General features: G+C 45.6%; 1 protein-coding gene across 4 annotated transcripts in view; it reads left to right on the forward strand.

Moving 5' to 3' along the window:
- The window catches only part of iqsec1a (IQ motif and Sec7 domain ArfGEF 1a), a 57,971-nt gene that overhangs the window by 15,663 nt on the left and 29,512 nt on the right, over positions 1-12,796 (forward strand). Inside the window, exon 3 of one of the 4 annotated variants that reach the window (XM_068752541.1) lies at positions 11,013-11,031. The exons of the other annotated variants lie outside the window; for them this stretch is intronic. Within the exon in view, the coding sequence (XP_068608642.1) occupies positions 11,013-11,031 (19 nt within the window). The remainder of the gene's footprint in view (positions 1-11,012; positions 11,032-12,796) is intronic. 4 annotated transcript variants of the gene reach the window in all.

A 12,796-nucleotide genomic window follows, 5' to 3' on the forward strand; every position in this document is an offset into this window, starting at 1 on the left:
TACTCCTCACCTGTTCTTGCTTTTAGCCACCTCTATATTATCTCCTGCCTTTGCAGAACAGCATTCACATGCAGAAAGTACCATTTAATGAAGGCCTACACAGGCAGCGTAATGGCTTGGATGAAATGTGGTTATTTGCCATGTCTGGATGTGTAGATTTGTGTCAATGCTAATGATAGAGCGGTTTCCAAGAGATAACTTTCTGTTATGATCTGGCACTAAATAAATAAAAATGAATTGAATTGATAGTATCAATAATCAGGGGGGAAGACTGGAGAATGGATGTAATCGGCAGATCTGCTAATGTGACTCAAGTCTTACGTGTGAGTGCGCTCTGTTGTCACCATTCGGTAAAATGACTGGAACACAGCATGTGTGTTGATGCCTGTGGCGCAGCGTGAAGGTCTGACCCTGAACGGAGGTGGTAGATTACTTTAGCCCAATCAGAAGAAGCCATATCAAATGTTAAACATGCTCCCCGAGGTGTTCAAGGTCCTTCTATACTTGACTTGCTTTTCTTTTCTCCACCGGAGTGGGTGAAGCAGAGCACAGAGGGAGAAATGAATTGTAGAACACAAGATACCCTGTTGTATTGCTACATGCCACACATCCTCGTGCTCCAAAACATCTCGGTTTCACTGAACATCTTCATGTCCAGTGCATTTATCAGAGATAATGTCGTCTGTGATTTTGCACGGCAGCAAATTACGCTATAAGATATAGTCGTCATTTCCCCTCAGTGACATGAGGCTAATTTCAAATGTGCAAACTCTGTTAAAAAAACAGACATTTGTGAATGAATCAGTGATAATAACCTGTAATAAATGAACGTCCAGCATGGAAGCAGCCACTGCTAACATAAAGCTTCAACATTTAATTAGGTGCGAAGCTCCCTGTGTTCTAGACTGCAGTAATGCTGCATTATCAGGCGTTAATCAAAGTAAGTACATTTTTGCTTTGTGCTTTGTGTACATTTTAAGTTAAACGGGCCCAACTCCAATAAAAATTGTTTTTAGCAGTATTTTTTTAACTGCATTTAATTCAATCAATCAAGTTTTATTTGTATCGTCCAAATTTCCCAATGACAATTTGCATCTGATGCATTACGTAGTCAATCATCAGGGAGGTATTGATCCTATCTAGCAGCATAGTGCAGAGCTGCAGTGCATAATAAAGCTTTATAGGAAAACGTTTGCACACACGATGCAGCGTTACGAAACATCCGCTGATTTTATGATATTTTGCAATCAATGTGATGATTTAAGCATGTTATATTGGTCGCAGGGGGCAGCACAGTCACAGCAAGAAGGTCCTGGGTTCAAATCCTCCTGGCGCCGGGGTCAGAATGAACAAAATAGCTGAGCTATAAATACTATTTCTTACGGTGGCTAGATGTGTGTTGATCGCGTTCCCAGTCGATCAGGTTAAATCTTTAGGAGCACACATAGCATAATTGCCCATCATCAATAGGCATTGCCTAAGAGTTGGGCAAATATGCTATTGAGTTGCTGGTACCCCCCCCCCCCCCCCTCCCACAGCTGAGTCTGAGCCAATAATAAAAGGAAAACCACTGTGGCCCCGTTTTATGGCTGTTGTAGTGCGCTATGGCGGTTTCATTCCTCTCCTCTCCAGCAGGTGCAGCGGGCCTCCCATGATGCCTGATTAAGCGCTCTGCAGAAGTTAGAGGCGATGGAAGCAGCCGCGCTTTATGCCAGGTTAGCAAAATGGAAGTCTGTTCGACTGGCATCGATGCAGGAACGCAGCTTCCAGATAGACGGGATAATTTCTCTATATGGATTGCTGCTTGGAAGGGAATCAGACGATGCATCAGTTGGAGGAATATTGATAACCTCATATTATACTATTAAACCCAAAGAGAGTGATTTAAGTGATTGCAGCAGCAGCTGACTGCTCTCTGCTGCAGAGGTCTCATTCTGTTCGCTCTACTTGTGGCTTCTCTTTGGATTCCTTCTTTTCCCAGCGCTGTGATCCAGTCTCGGGGGGTGAATAAGATGAACAAACGATACATGCAGGAGAAAGTTATTACTGCCTTAAGTAGGTTCATGAACCCTGCATGGTGTCTGGTATTATGTGTATCATGCTGCTGCCCCCCCCCCCCCCGACCATCATGCTTGCGATTAGTCACGCTTTTCTCAAGTAACAAGAGGAAGGTGTGAAAAGTGTGGCTTTCCACTCGACTTGAGAAATGCACAAGTGTGTGTTTTTGTTGGCGTGTTTGCAGATGCAGTAGAAGCCGGATGGCGTTCAGCGCGGGGGGGGGGGGGGGGCTTTCAGTACTCAAACTACTTATGTAACACATAATTAGTTTGAGTGTGCCATTTATAGACATATTTAAATTAGTTGTTGCACCAACATGTTGTGTGATAATCAATCACGTTTCGCTTTAACATTCGCAACACTTGCGATTTCACCTTATCAAATAAGATGATTTAGTTCTTGTCCCTACTTTTTTCATTATGCGCTTCCAGTACTTTTGTTTTTAGGGGAACTTCTTAAAAGAGTCTGGGGAACTGTGATGTGCAGTTAAATAATTTTCTGTCATTTTTAGTGGCTAAAATAATGAATTATTCAAAATAATTTATGAATCTGTTGCAGGCCCGATCAAAAAGACATTAAATCATAAACTGAAATCTAAATGATCTCTGGGAAAACGATGAATGCACCGTGACTCAACGGTACTGAATACACTGTACGCTCGTTCAAGGTCTGTCGAGATCGTACCCTGCTTGTTGTTTGGCTTTGGATAAACCCCTGTACATTTTTTTTTTTGCATTTACTCAAAGGCAAGAGCTTTGAATCAGTGTTGCTACAAGAGATAACACTCAGTAGTAGCTTTAACCCTAACCCTTGGAACTGCGTATCAACCGGCAGACCTCGGTAACAGACCGTGATATGATCCTTGCTTAATGGCACCTGTGAAATATCCATTTCTATTCCATTCCCTGCCTGAATGCAGCTTCACTTCACCAAGATGTGTACTTATTTTATGTTACAGAAAAGCTGACGTTGGAGTAAATGTGTTCCTTCAGACTCCCAGGAGTCTATAGTGAAAACATTGTATGACCCCCCGCCCCCCCCCCCCCCCCCCCGGCCCTTTTCATTTGCACCATGCCCAGGGTAATATCATGAAAAGGGCCTCTGAGCCCCACAGATCTGTCTCCCAGTTTGATAAGAGGCATCTGCAATTCTGTAGCTGCTCATATCAAGCAGAGGGGGGGGGCTTTGCGGGGATGAGGGGAAGGGAGCAGGGAGCCGCACTCCCCAGGACAGAAGACTAGAGAGCATGATTGCTTCTTCTCACCTGAGGTTTCAGCTCCGCTACTCAAAAGGCCGATTTGTCAGCGCATGTGGAATGAGATATTAACAAGATGCTGCTGGCGCTGCTGCATAAATTACATATTGGTGTATGTGGAGGACGCCTCCTGTGGCTGGGGAGCAGATGATAACAAAACAATTGGACTGGGGGGGATTCACGGACATAAGCATGAATGAGACGCGCAACAGCGGCATGACATGATCGAGGAGCTCGGGATTGGCTTTTCATTTAAAGAGGGCATTAAATGAGGAAAGATTAGTTACTTATTATGGTTGTCGGTGAGAGAATGAACCTGTGCTAAGTAGCCCTGGAGGATCTGTGCTCGTGACTCCTTCCAATAGTGTTTCAATTTGAGGAACATTATTCATAAGCCCCTCCAAAAACAAGGAGAAGATGAAAGTTCAAGAAATCAAAACAAATGTTATCTGGAGAACGTTTATTTCATCCTGGTTTTATCATCTCATACTTGATCTTGTGACGTTATTTCGGGTGGGTCTGACCCCCGTTAGTGTTAGTTTGCAGTGTTGGCACTCTTCTACTCTGAGGCACCTTCAGCCATCAAATCACAACTGTAATGCCGACAACAATTTATTGATAAGCCTGCGATTCCAAATTGCCTCAGTTGCCATCCGGAGAGGTCACGCAGTGGCCCTGTGTGTACTTCACAGTTCGAGAGAGAGAGAGAGAGAGAGAGATAGACGATGCCTTGTTTGTGCTGCTATGAAAAGCTCGTCTGTCTTTCGCCTCTGATGTTCACAGGCTTGAGGCCAAGTCGGTGACAGAGAGCCACGGAGAGACGCTTTGTCACATGGAAGAAAAACAATGCAGGGAAGCGCAACCATTAATTTATTTTTACCTCTCGTCTCATGCACAGGTTGGACAGGTCATTATCGGGACTTGGAGGAGCTGGATTTTTTTTTCTTTTGCAGAATGCAACGTTTAGAGGTGTATTTTTTTTTTATCCGAGCAGCCTCCTGGGAGCTGGACCTAATGATGCTGAATCAGCTTGTAGGTCATATGCTGTCAGGCTTTTCATTTGAAACTGTTCTGAAATTATAAACGGGACACGATCGTGATAATTCAGGGACTTGTTGCGTTACCTTCCCTGTGCTTTAAAACATGTCATTAAATTTCAGGCCACATGCTTTTCCTCACTCTGTTTTTCACATGTGGGTGAACAGTGACTCCTGAAAGGGAAATGTTTTCTCACCATCATTAATGGTATTGATCACCCCCCCCCCCCCCTTGTTTATTTAGAAGAGGTGATGCGCTGCCATCTGGTGGTTTGCTTGTTTTCCTGCTCGGGTGGACGTGGGCTCTCTCACACATCTACATGTCTCAACAGCAGAGGGGTCTCCTGCTGAGCAGCTCAGCTGGGAACAAAATACTGCATCCTCCCGTTTCCCACCACTGCTGCAGTAGACGCGGTGCCTGTAGTGTAGACGCGGTGCATGTAGTAGGGAACAAACGGCTTGTCTAGTTAAAGCTTGACAAGACCAAGGAGGCCTGTCTAAGAAGTCAGCGAAGTGCTGCGTCTGTTTTCAGAACGAGTTGCCTCCAGCAGTTCTTTGCTATCTGTCTTCGTATTTGTTAATTCTGCGAGAAAAACTTGTCTCCTCCAGCTGAGCAACACTTTTTTTGGAACATGCCATGTGTTCCCTGCCTGTGATAGTAAAAGTCCTTGTGTGAATAATAGATGGACGTGGACTTGTGCTTTGCCTGTCACTTAAGTGCTTCGAGGCTGTAAAGCCTTCTGCATGCATTCCTGCACGCAATCGTCCTCATGCAGTCCGGCTGCATGGAGGGTCCGTATGGTGACGGCGGCGAGCCGGAACATGTGCTCACGCGCACACGCACGCGCACGCGCACACGCACACGCACACGCACGCGCACACGCACACAGAGGTCTGCGTTTTGCTGGAGCGTCTCACTAATGAGCAGTCTCTACGCTGAAAGCAGCAGCTGACATTACAATTCCTGCTTGAATGAGGAGGTAACGAGTCTAAAGGCTCACCGGCTGGATGCGCTAAAATGCTGCTTCGAACAGTGGAAAGTGTTGAGTTAAAATGTCAGCTGTGTTAACCTTGCAGCTCTGTGTCAAACGGCCCAGCAATGTGAAATCTGTTGAGAGACAGAAAGGAAGCTTTAAACAAGGTACATAGATCTTCCACTGGCTCAGTGGATTAAACCACAAGTGAAGTGGCTGCAATGGCGGAAAGGGAAGCGACACCAAATGGGCTTCACCTGTGAGGTCGTGAACACCCTGTAAGTTTCACGACCGTTTGGATAGGAAGTGTTGGACGATACTGGAGTCACGTGCAATACAGGGTTTCTACAATGTACTCAGAAATATACACAAACAAGTGTGTGAAAACGCTCCCACACGCTGATTGCTTAGTGAAGACAGCCACATGTCAGAGCTGGAGGGCTCAAAGTCCAGGACAAAAGACATGCATTCCAATTATTACTGCTTATACTATTAAATTGTCTTTGTTCCAGTTTGTGTTTCTGTTTGTCTGCAGGGTTAGGGTTTGCAGTGTAGCGGGACGATGGGGCAGATACACACATTACTTGGCATTTGGTTACGTGCCGGCTGCTCCGCCCCAGCTGGAGAGTAGTAGGCGAACAAGTTAGAAGAGTTAGAATTTTAGGATGTTTTCACCGTGATTGATCCCAAACATCCACATAATCCTGCAGGAATGAAACTCATTGCTGGACTTTATTTTGTAAATTCACAGTCACATGACCTCTCAGTGCCCTTTGACTGTAGTTCCTGATTGTCTATCCCCTACCTATAACTTATCTTGAAGTCATAGTTCTGTAATTAGTGGTTTGTTTTCCTGCAGAAATAGTTTATTGTACAATTCCTCCTGACATGATTCCGGTGGAGGGAACGTCGGACAGGTCAGAAGAATTAGGAATGGGGAGAGAGAGAGAGAAGGTGAAATTGAAAACAAAATGGGAGGGAGCGCAGAGAAGGCATGATAATAATGACCATACCTCTGACACATCCTCCTGTTTCTATGGAGACCAAGGAGCCAATAGCGTGTCCCTGCTGAGGATCGTACTACTTGGAGCAGATGAGAGGGTGGAGACGAATGCACACAGATGCTTCTGTGATGGTGAGTGGCAGTAAAGCCTCCCATCAGCTCCCCGGCAGGTTGGGATGTTTGCTCTTTTATTGAGAGTGGCTTCCTCCCCGTGACTGGCGCCAGTAAAAACAGGACCGCCGTTTAAAACGGGAGTTCCTCATCAAGGTTTAACAGACAGCTCCTTCGGTTTATTGGCTCTTAAAAATCCCTCCAGTCCATCCTTTGCCTTCACCATCACCAGCCCCCACCCCCACCAGTCGCCAGCCTTTTGGATGCTCCGTGTTACATCACACACACACACACACACGCACACTTCTAACTGGCAGCTTGTGTTTGTGACTCGGAGGGAGAGGAAGGAGAGTGAAGGCGAGTGAGCCAGCGTGTGCGCACACCATCCCGCCGTCGAGTCCCATTGACCAGCATACAGGATGGACAAGCCAAACGTGTGGCGGGCGGTGGTGAGCAGCACGGACCCCAGGCGGACCCGAGATTCCGGATCCCATCCCAGCAGACCAGGATCTGCCATGGGCTACCGGCTCTACGACATGTGAGTGGCGTGTTAAATGTGAACGCTGTCAGCCAGGCACGCAGGTGTGTTCGCTTCTCCGTGGCGGCACTGATCCCCCGTTCACGGAGAAGCCACTCAAGTGGGGGTGGTAGTGGAAAACGGTGTCTGTGCTGAGTCACTTTACGGCATCCAGACCTCATGTTCTGTTCTTTAGCTCTTAGTAAACAATGTCTCTCCCCTGGGGAGGGGCAGTGAGGTGGATGAGATGTTAAAATCTTCACCAGAAGGAATCGAACAGCATGTGACTTGGATAGGTCGCTGATTTCTGCTTTGTGTTTGTGATCCTGCCGTTATGACTAAGATCACAGCAGTCTTGTGAGCGATCGGGTGACTCGGAAAATGACTCACGGAGGACGGCGCTTACTGTTGGGCACATGAGGTCCTAGCAGCAGCTTCTGCCGTATATTTGTGGGTGCGAGTGTGCTCCTGTGTGTGATTGTCACAATGTGTGTGCATGTCTGGCATTGCTGGAATGTGTGTATGCGTGAAATGCGGCTGGGTCTGAGCTGTTAATTCCTGGCATGGCTAATCCGACATCAGGTTGTAAATCATGTGTGAATTCTAGTTGCGTTAAGGGTGTATATATTTTAATTGTCAGTCATGTTTGTATTTTTTTTTGTCGTGCTGTGCAACGTCTCCAAACCTTTGGTCTTGAGCTGACTAAGCACTCTGCTCCCGCGTTTCTCTGCAGAGGCGGCGTGTTTTCTTTGCTGTAGCGCGCATCGCTTTGGCGTTACGATGCCATACGCATGCATGCTTTGATTTTTCGCACATGTGCTTACCATGTGGTGCATTACAGTGAGATGCATTTACTCCGTCGTGTCACAACCTAATGCCATACACGGGGATCGGTCATCTTAATGGATGTGAGACCTTCACGGTTCCTCAGAGTCCTTCACAGGCAATCTTCGCTTGCCGTTCACAGCCTTAAATCTGTCTTGTTTCCGTGTGTGCACGCCGCGTTTGTGCATCAATGCATTTCTCAGATTGTGAAGTTCCTCTTCCAGAGGAGTAATTAGAACTGGGTTAATATGTTCCGTTCTTTTATTGCTGTGCATAATGATAAATTAAACATCTCTGCCTGTCTGTGGTTCTGAGATAGTGACTAATCCATTCTCTTTTTCTTTCATTTGAGAGAAAGCTTTAACTGCAGAAATTCACACAAGCATGCCCAAGGGGCAATGCTGGGGAGGGTTTAAAAAGCGGTGCAGTTCACTGACTTGGTGAAACATTTACTGTTGTTGTTGTTGTTTGTGGGTAGAAGATGTGCTCTCCAGATTGACATTAATGTGTTGCTTTGACTGTCTGTCAAACAGCCTGAGGGCTCATGGGCCAGGAGCTCCTTTTAATGAGGATCTCCATTGGGATGAGTCTGTAAATGTGAACGTCGCGTAATCATCGTTGGGCGGCTCCAGTCCCTTTGGAACTCTAATGTCGTCTCCACAACACACTAGAAGGCCAAGAGGTGATCCCGGGCGTAGCCGGAAGCGCTCTTGGCCTACAAAGATGCAAAAGTTTATTACTCTGGCCTGCAGGGAGGCAGAGGTTGCCTTGGATAGAATGCAAGCGGTGGGGTGTGTTTTAGTAAAGTTAATTGTGTGTGCCCTGATAATTCATTCTCTCATACAAAGAAAAAAAGAAAACTTGATGTTTTCAGTAAATATTTAAACCGATACTGCCAACATGCTGCCATGTATGGAAGCATTTGTCTTTTATTTTGCTCCAACCTTGCTTGTGCATGGGAAAAAAAAATTATTCTGCAAATCTCAAGATCAAAGGCTTGGCCACCCTTCTCATCTGCGATGTTGCCATCCAGACTATATAACGCTGCACAGCCACGGTGGACGATGATCGTGTATTCTATGAGCTTCACCCGTCACTGAGATAATGGCGTCCATTCTCGACATGCATGCATAACATTAAGCTGCTACAGCAGGAATGCCCGTTTCTCTTAATGCGGCGTCCTTGCTCAAGTGACGCCAGCGCTGATGAAACCGAGTGCGTCACCAGAGCAGTAAGACATCAACAGCACGTTCCTCCTCTTTGAGCACAGCACAGATGTATTTGTGAGCCTGCTGCATGTATGATTTCTCACTTTGACTCCGGTCATTCCTCATCCTGAACACGATGGCCCCTAAATTTATCATTATTATTATATTAGTCACGATGCCAAGACTTGACGAGCAGGTATAACAGGATAATTCAAATAATAATTAATCTCCTTCTCCATCTGTGAGAACAGACCAGCATAGACCAGGATGCGCATTAGGAGATGCTAGAAATCATAAAAACAGTAGAGACTGATTCACTGAAGGTAAAGAACCATCGTTTTTGACAGGTCAAGCAGCCGTAGCGTATCCTTCTGTTCCCAGCGCTGCTGCATTTAAGAATTCCACCTGAGCTCAGTCAGTTAAAAGAGGAATCATTTTCACACTAAAGATCAGCCGCTGGACATTTGCTGGTTGGCGTTTTCTCCTGGAGTTTTCAGCCATGTAGAGGGAGCATTAAACCAGTGGGGGAGCTGCTGGGCTCTCTGAAGCGCATCTCAGTGAGTTGAAGTTTCCCCAGGGAGCTGCTAGTCCCGATGCATGCGTGCTTTCAAACAGCCCGTATTAAGCGCTTGCCTTTGCCGATGGCAACGTCGGCAGCAACAACACAGAGGAGAGATGGGTGCAGCAGAAATGGACGCATCTTCGGAACATTTTGTTCTCCTGGCCAGAAAAACAAATGGCGGCGTGGCTACGTTGCATAATAACAGCCAAACCAGGAAATCACATGCTGTTGTCCACATTGCTGATCAAATCCATTTTTACTTTTCCATAATGAATCCCTGTTTGGCGCTCTTCATCATAGCCTCTGGTTATAAACGGCCTTCAAGATCGCTGGCAAACGCCAAAGACTGGATTGGATCCACCTTCACCCAGACAAAATGGATGTTTCCTCTCTTTTGTTTGTTTGCCTGTTTGTTTTTTTCCATGTGTACTTGCTTGTGCTTTCTGCTCACGTACAAGGCCAACACTGGAGAAGTGATTTTGCAGTGGATCTCCTCCCTTCTCATTCTCCATGTGTCTTTCCTGTTTTTTCTACACACCCTCCCTCTCTATCTCTTCCTGCCCCCCCCCCCCCCCCCCCCCCTTTCTCTCTCCACCTATCTTCTGCTTTCCTGCTTGGGGCTAAACAGCTGTACTCTACAATCTGTGTGATGCAGGAGCTCAATGCTCATGCTGTACTTCATGTAAGATCTTTTCTCAAAGGATGGCGTGACATTGTATTTTCAACCCGGGACCATGAACTGAAATGCTGCCCAGAAAATTTGTCCCTGCTGACTGACCAAATTTAAGAGGAAATATAAGTGAGGCTCATATATGAATAATTGAGGCCATCATAAATTGTTCCGATGCTCAGGTGAACAGAACATTTTCCATGCAGCTGACATGAACTGTTTTGTGCAAAGATGGGCATGCTGGCCTCTCACATAATGCTTCTCAAATGTGGCACGAATAAGAAATGCATTAATTTCCCTGCTGAGAGAATCGGCTTACTTGTGAGACTTGAAGCGACTCCGATCCACCACCAGAGGGTGAACTTTTCTAACGCATCCATTTCAGACACGCTTCCGACGAGATGCTTTTAGAAGTTCAGGTTCTAACGCATGCAGACAAAAGTGAGCAGTGTCAGGGAATTTTTGCCCTTCGACACGTGGTTTCATACAACGGCTCAGTGACATGAATGTTTTGCGCAGATGACAACATATTCCACAGCTTTTGTGACAAGTGCAGAAACAAATAGTAACGTGCATCACTGACTTTGAGTACAACGCTTGTGTTGAGTTGCACTGAGTCAGCCTGCTTGCGGCGACCCTAAATCTTCTGCCAGATGGTTAAAAAGCCCACATTCCGAAATTGACCAAAGAACTTTCCACCGCAGGTCATTTATTTTCTAAATAAGTGCTTTATGAACAACCGTCTTCCGTCAGAGCAGATCATGGTGAAGTCTTTAGCTTGACTTATTTGAGCCCGACGCAGAGAGCATTCGTGTCCTTGCACTGTAATACTCAAACATCATTGCACCACGGTGAGACTGTAAATCGACATGGAGACAATAAGAGCTTGTGAATGTTTCACTCAGTCCTTTGAGGATTTTTCAATGCAATTTGTTATTCATTTTATTGTTTATAAAGGGATTTTAATTCTATACACGTGAACTGATTTTTTAAAAAGTCTGACAAAAATGCAATTCCTTGCATTTGACTCGCAGAAACAGTGGAAACTCAATGCAGCCATCACTCATGAATTAAATACAGGGAACTGATGAGGTTGTCCATCTAGCATGACTTAAATGAGTAGGTCATGATCTACAGCAGCTTGAACACGTTTAGAAATAGTGAGAAATGTATTTTAATTTATAATGTATTAACTAACCTTTTTAGCCACAACCTTAACCATGATTGTTTGATCTTATCTCCCATACTAGCCTCCATCACTAAATATTACTTAATTAATATAATATATTATTATAATTCACAGAAATACAGAGAACAGAGACTTAAACGTGAAGATAATCACACTTCTCTCTGAACGGGAAATGTGAACTTGCTGAACGCACATTTTCTTGTTTTCTGAAAGGTGCGAGTAAAGTACGAAGCCTGAATGTTGACTAATGTTGATTCCGTCTGTTCACACAGGCTCTCAATATAGCCAATATGCCGCTCTGGCTCTTCTATACGGCAGTGTTATGGAAAAAGTGCATGTCCATAATTGTGCCAAGAGTATCGAGAAAAGGATCATGTCTGATTATACCTGTTAGTGTGTTCCTGTGTTGACATGCAAACACTTTGTGTGTTCACTTATTTGTGCGCTCTGCCTTTTCTTTTTGCCTAAATAAGCCTTCTTTCCAGTGTTTGCATGTGGACACTGACTGTGGTTGAATATTGATGAGAGGCCCTCCCACAGCCCTTTCCCATGACTGCCGGGGCTGGGTGGCACTGCAACGTGGCAAGCACCGCATAGATCTCAGTCAGAGAAAGAACAGCGCCGTGCTTGTGCTCAAATAAATCAAATGAAAAATCCCCTTCAGCAAGAGAGGAGGGCGGCATTTTACGCGTCTTGGCCTTAGAACTCTCCTCGAGGTTCTGCAGCACATTTGAAAAAGCATCTGATGGAGAATCTCAAGTCTGTTCAGCAGTGTAAATTCAGTATTCAGATGTGCAACTTGCATCAGTTCATGAATCACGTTATTGACTAAGTGAACTTTTCCTCAAGCAACCCAGGTCCATTGCTGTTTTCTAGGAGGCTTCTTTAACCTTCATCCATATGATGCAATGTTTTCTTCCGTTTCCTGACACTGACTGAGCATGAGAACCCTTAAAGATCATATATATTTGTTTCAAACATGTGTACAAACTCCTTACCGCCATGCAACATTGCGGCAAAATCCTCCTTGCTGGAAAGCCGTCCAATCACAGGCTGCTCTGCGTGGCTTCCATTTGAAGCTTCAGTAGTACCGTAGTGTTGCCCAGCAACCAGAATTGGCACATTTCTGGGAGGTCCTGTGTGGATGACAGGAGCTGAAAGAAGCGGAGAGAGACGCAGCGAGCAAGAAGGAGAGGATCAGGACAAGAAGGACAGAGACAAGAGGAGAAAAGGTGCAGGATTTCACTGGAAGAGGCAGAAAAGGAGGATGGCGTTAGGCTGAAGCGAGAGGAGGGAGACGCTCTGGCCTCATTAGAAAGTTTGTTCTTGCAGCAGGGGAGGAGGAAGTCGCAGAGGCCATTGATGTTATTGGTTGACTCTGTTCCTC

This window comes from Brachionichthys hirsutus, chromosome 2 (genome assembly GCF_040956055.1).
Source record: "Brachionichthys hirsutus isolate HB-005 chromosome 2, CSIRO-AGI_Bhir_v1, whole genome shotgun sequence".
Classification (NCBI taxonomy): Eukaryota; Metazoa; Chordata; class Actinopteri; order Lophiiformes; family Brachionichthyidae; genus Brachionichthys; species Brachionichthys hirsutus.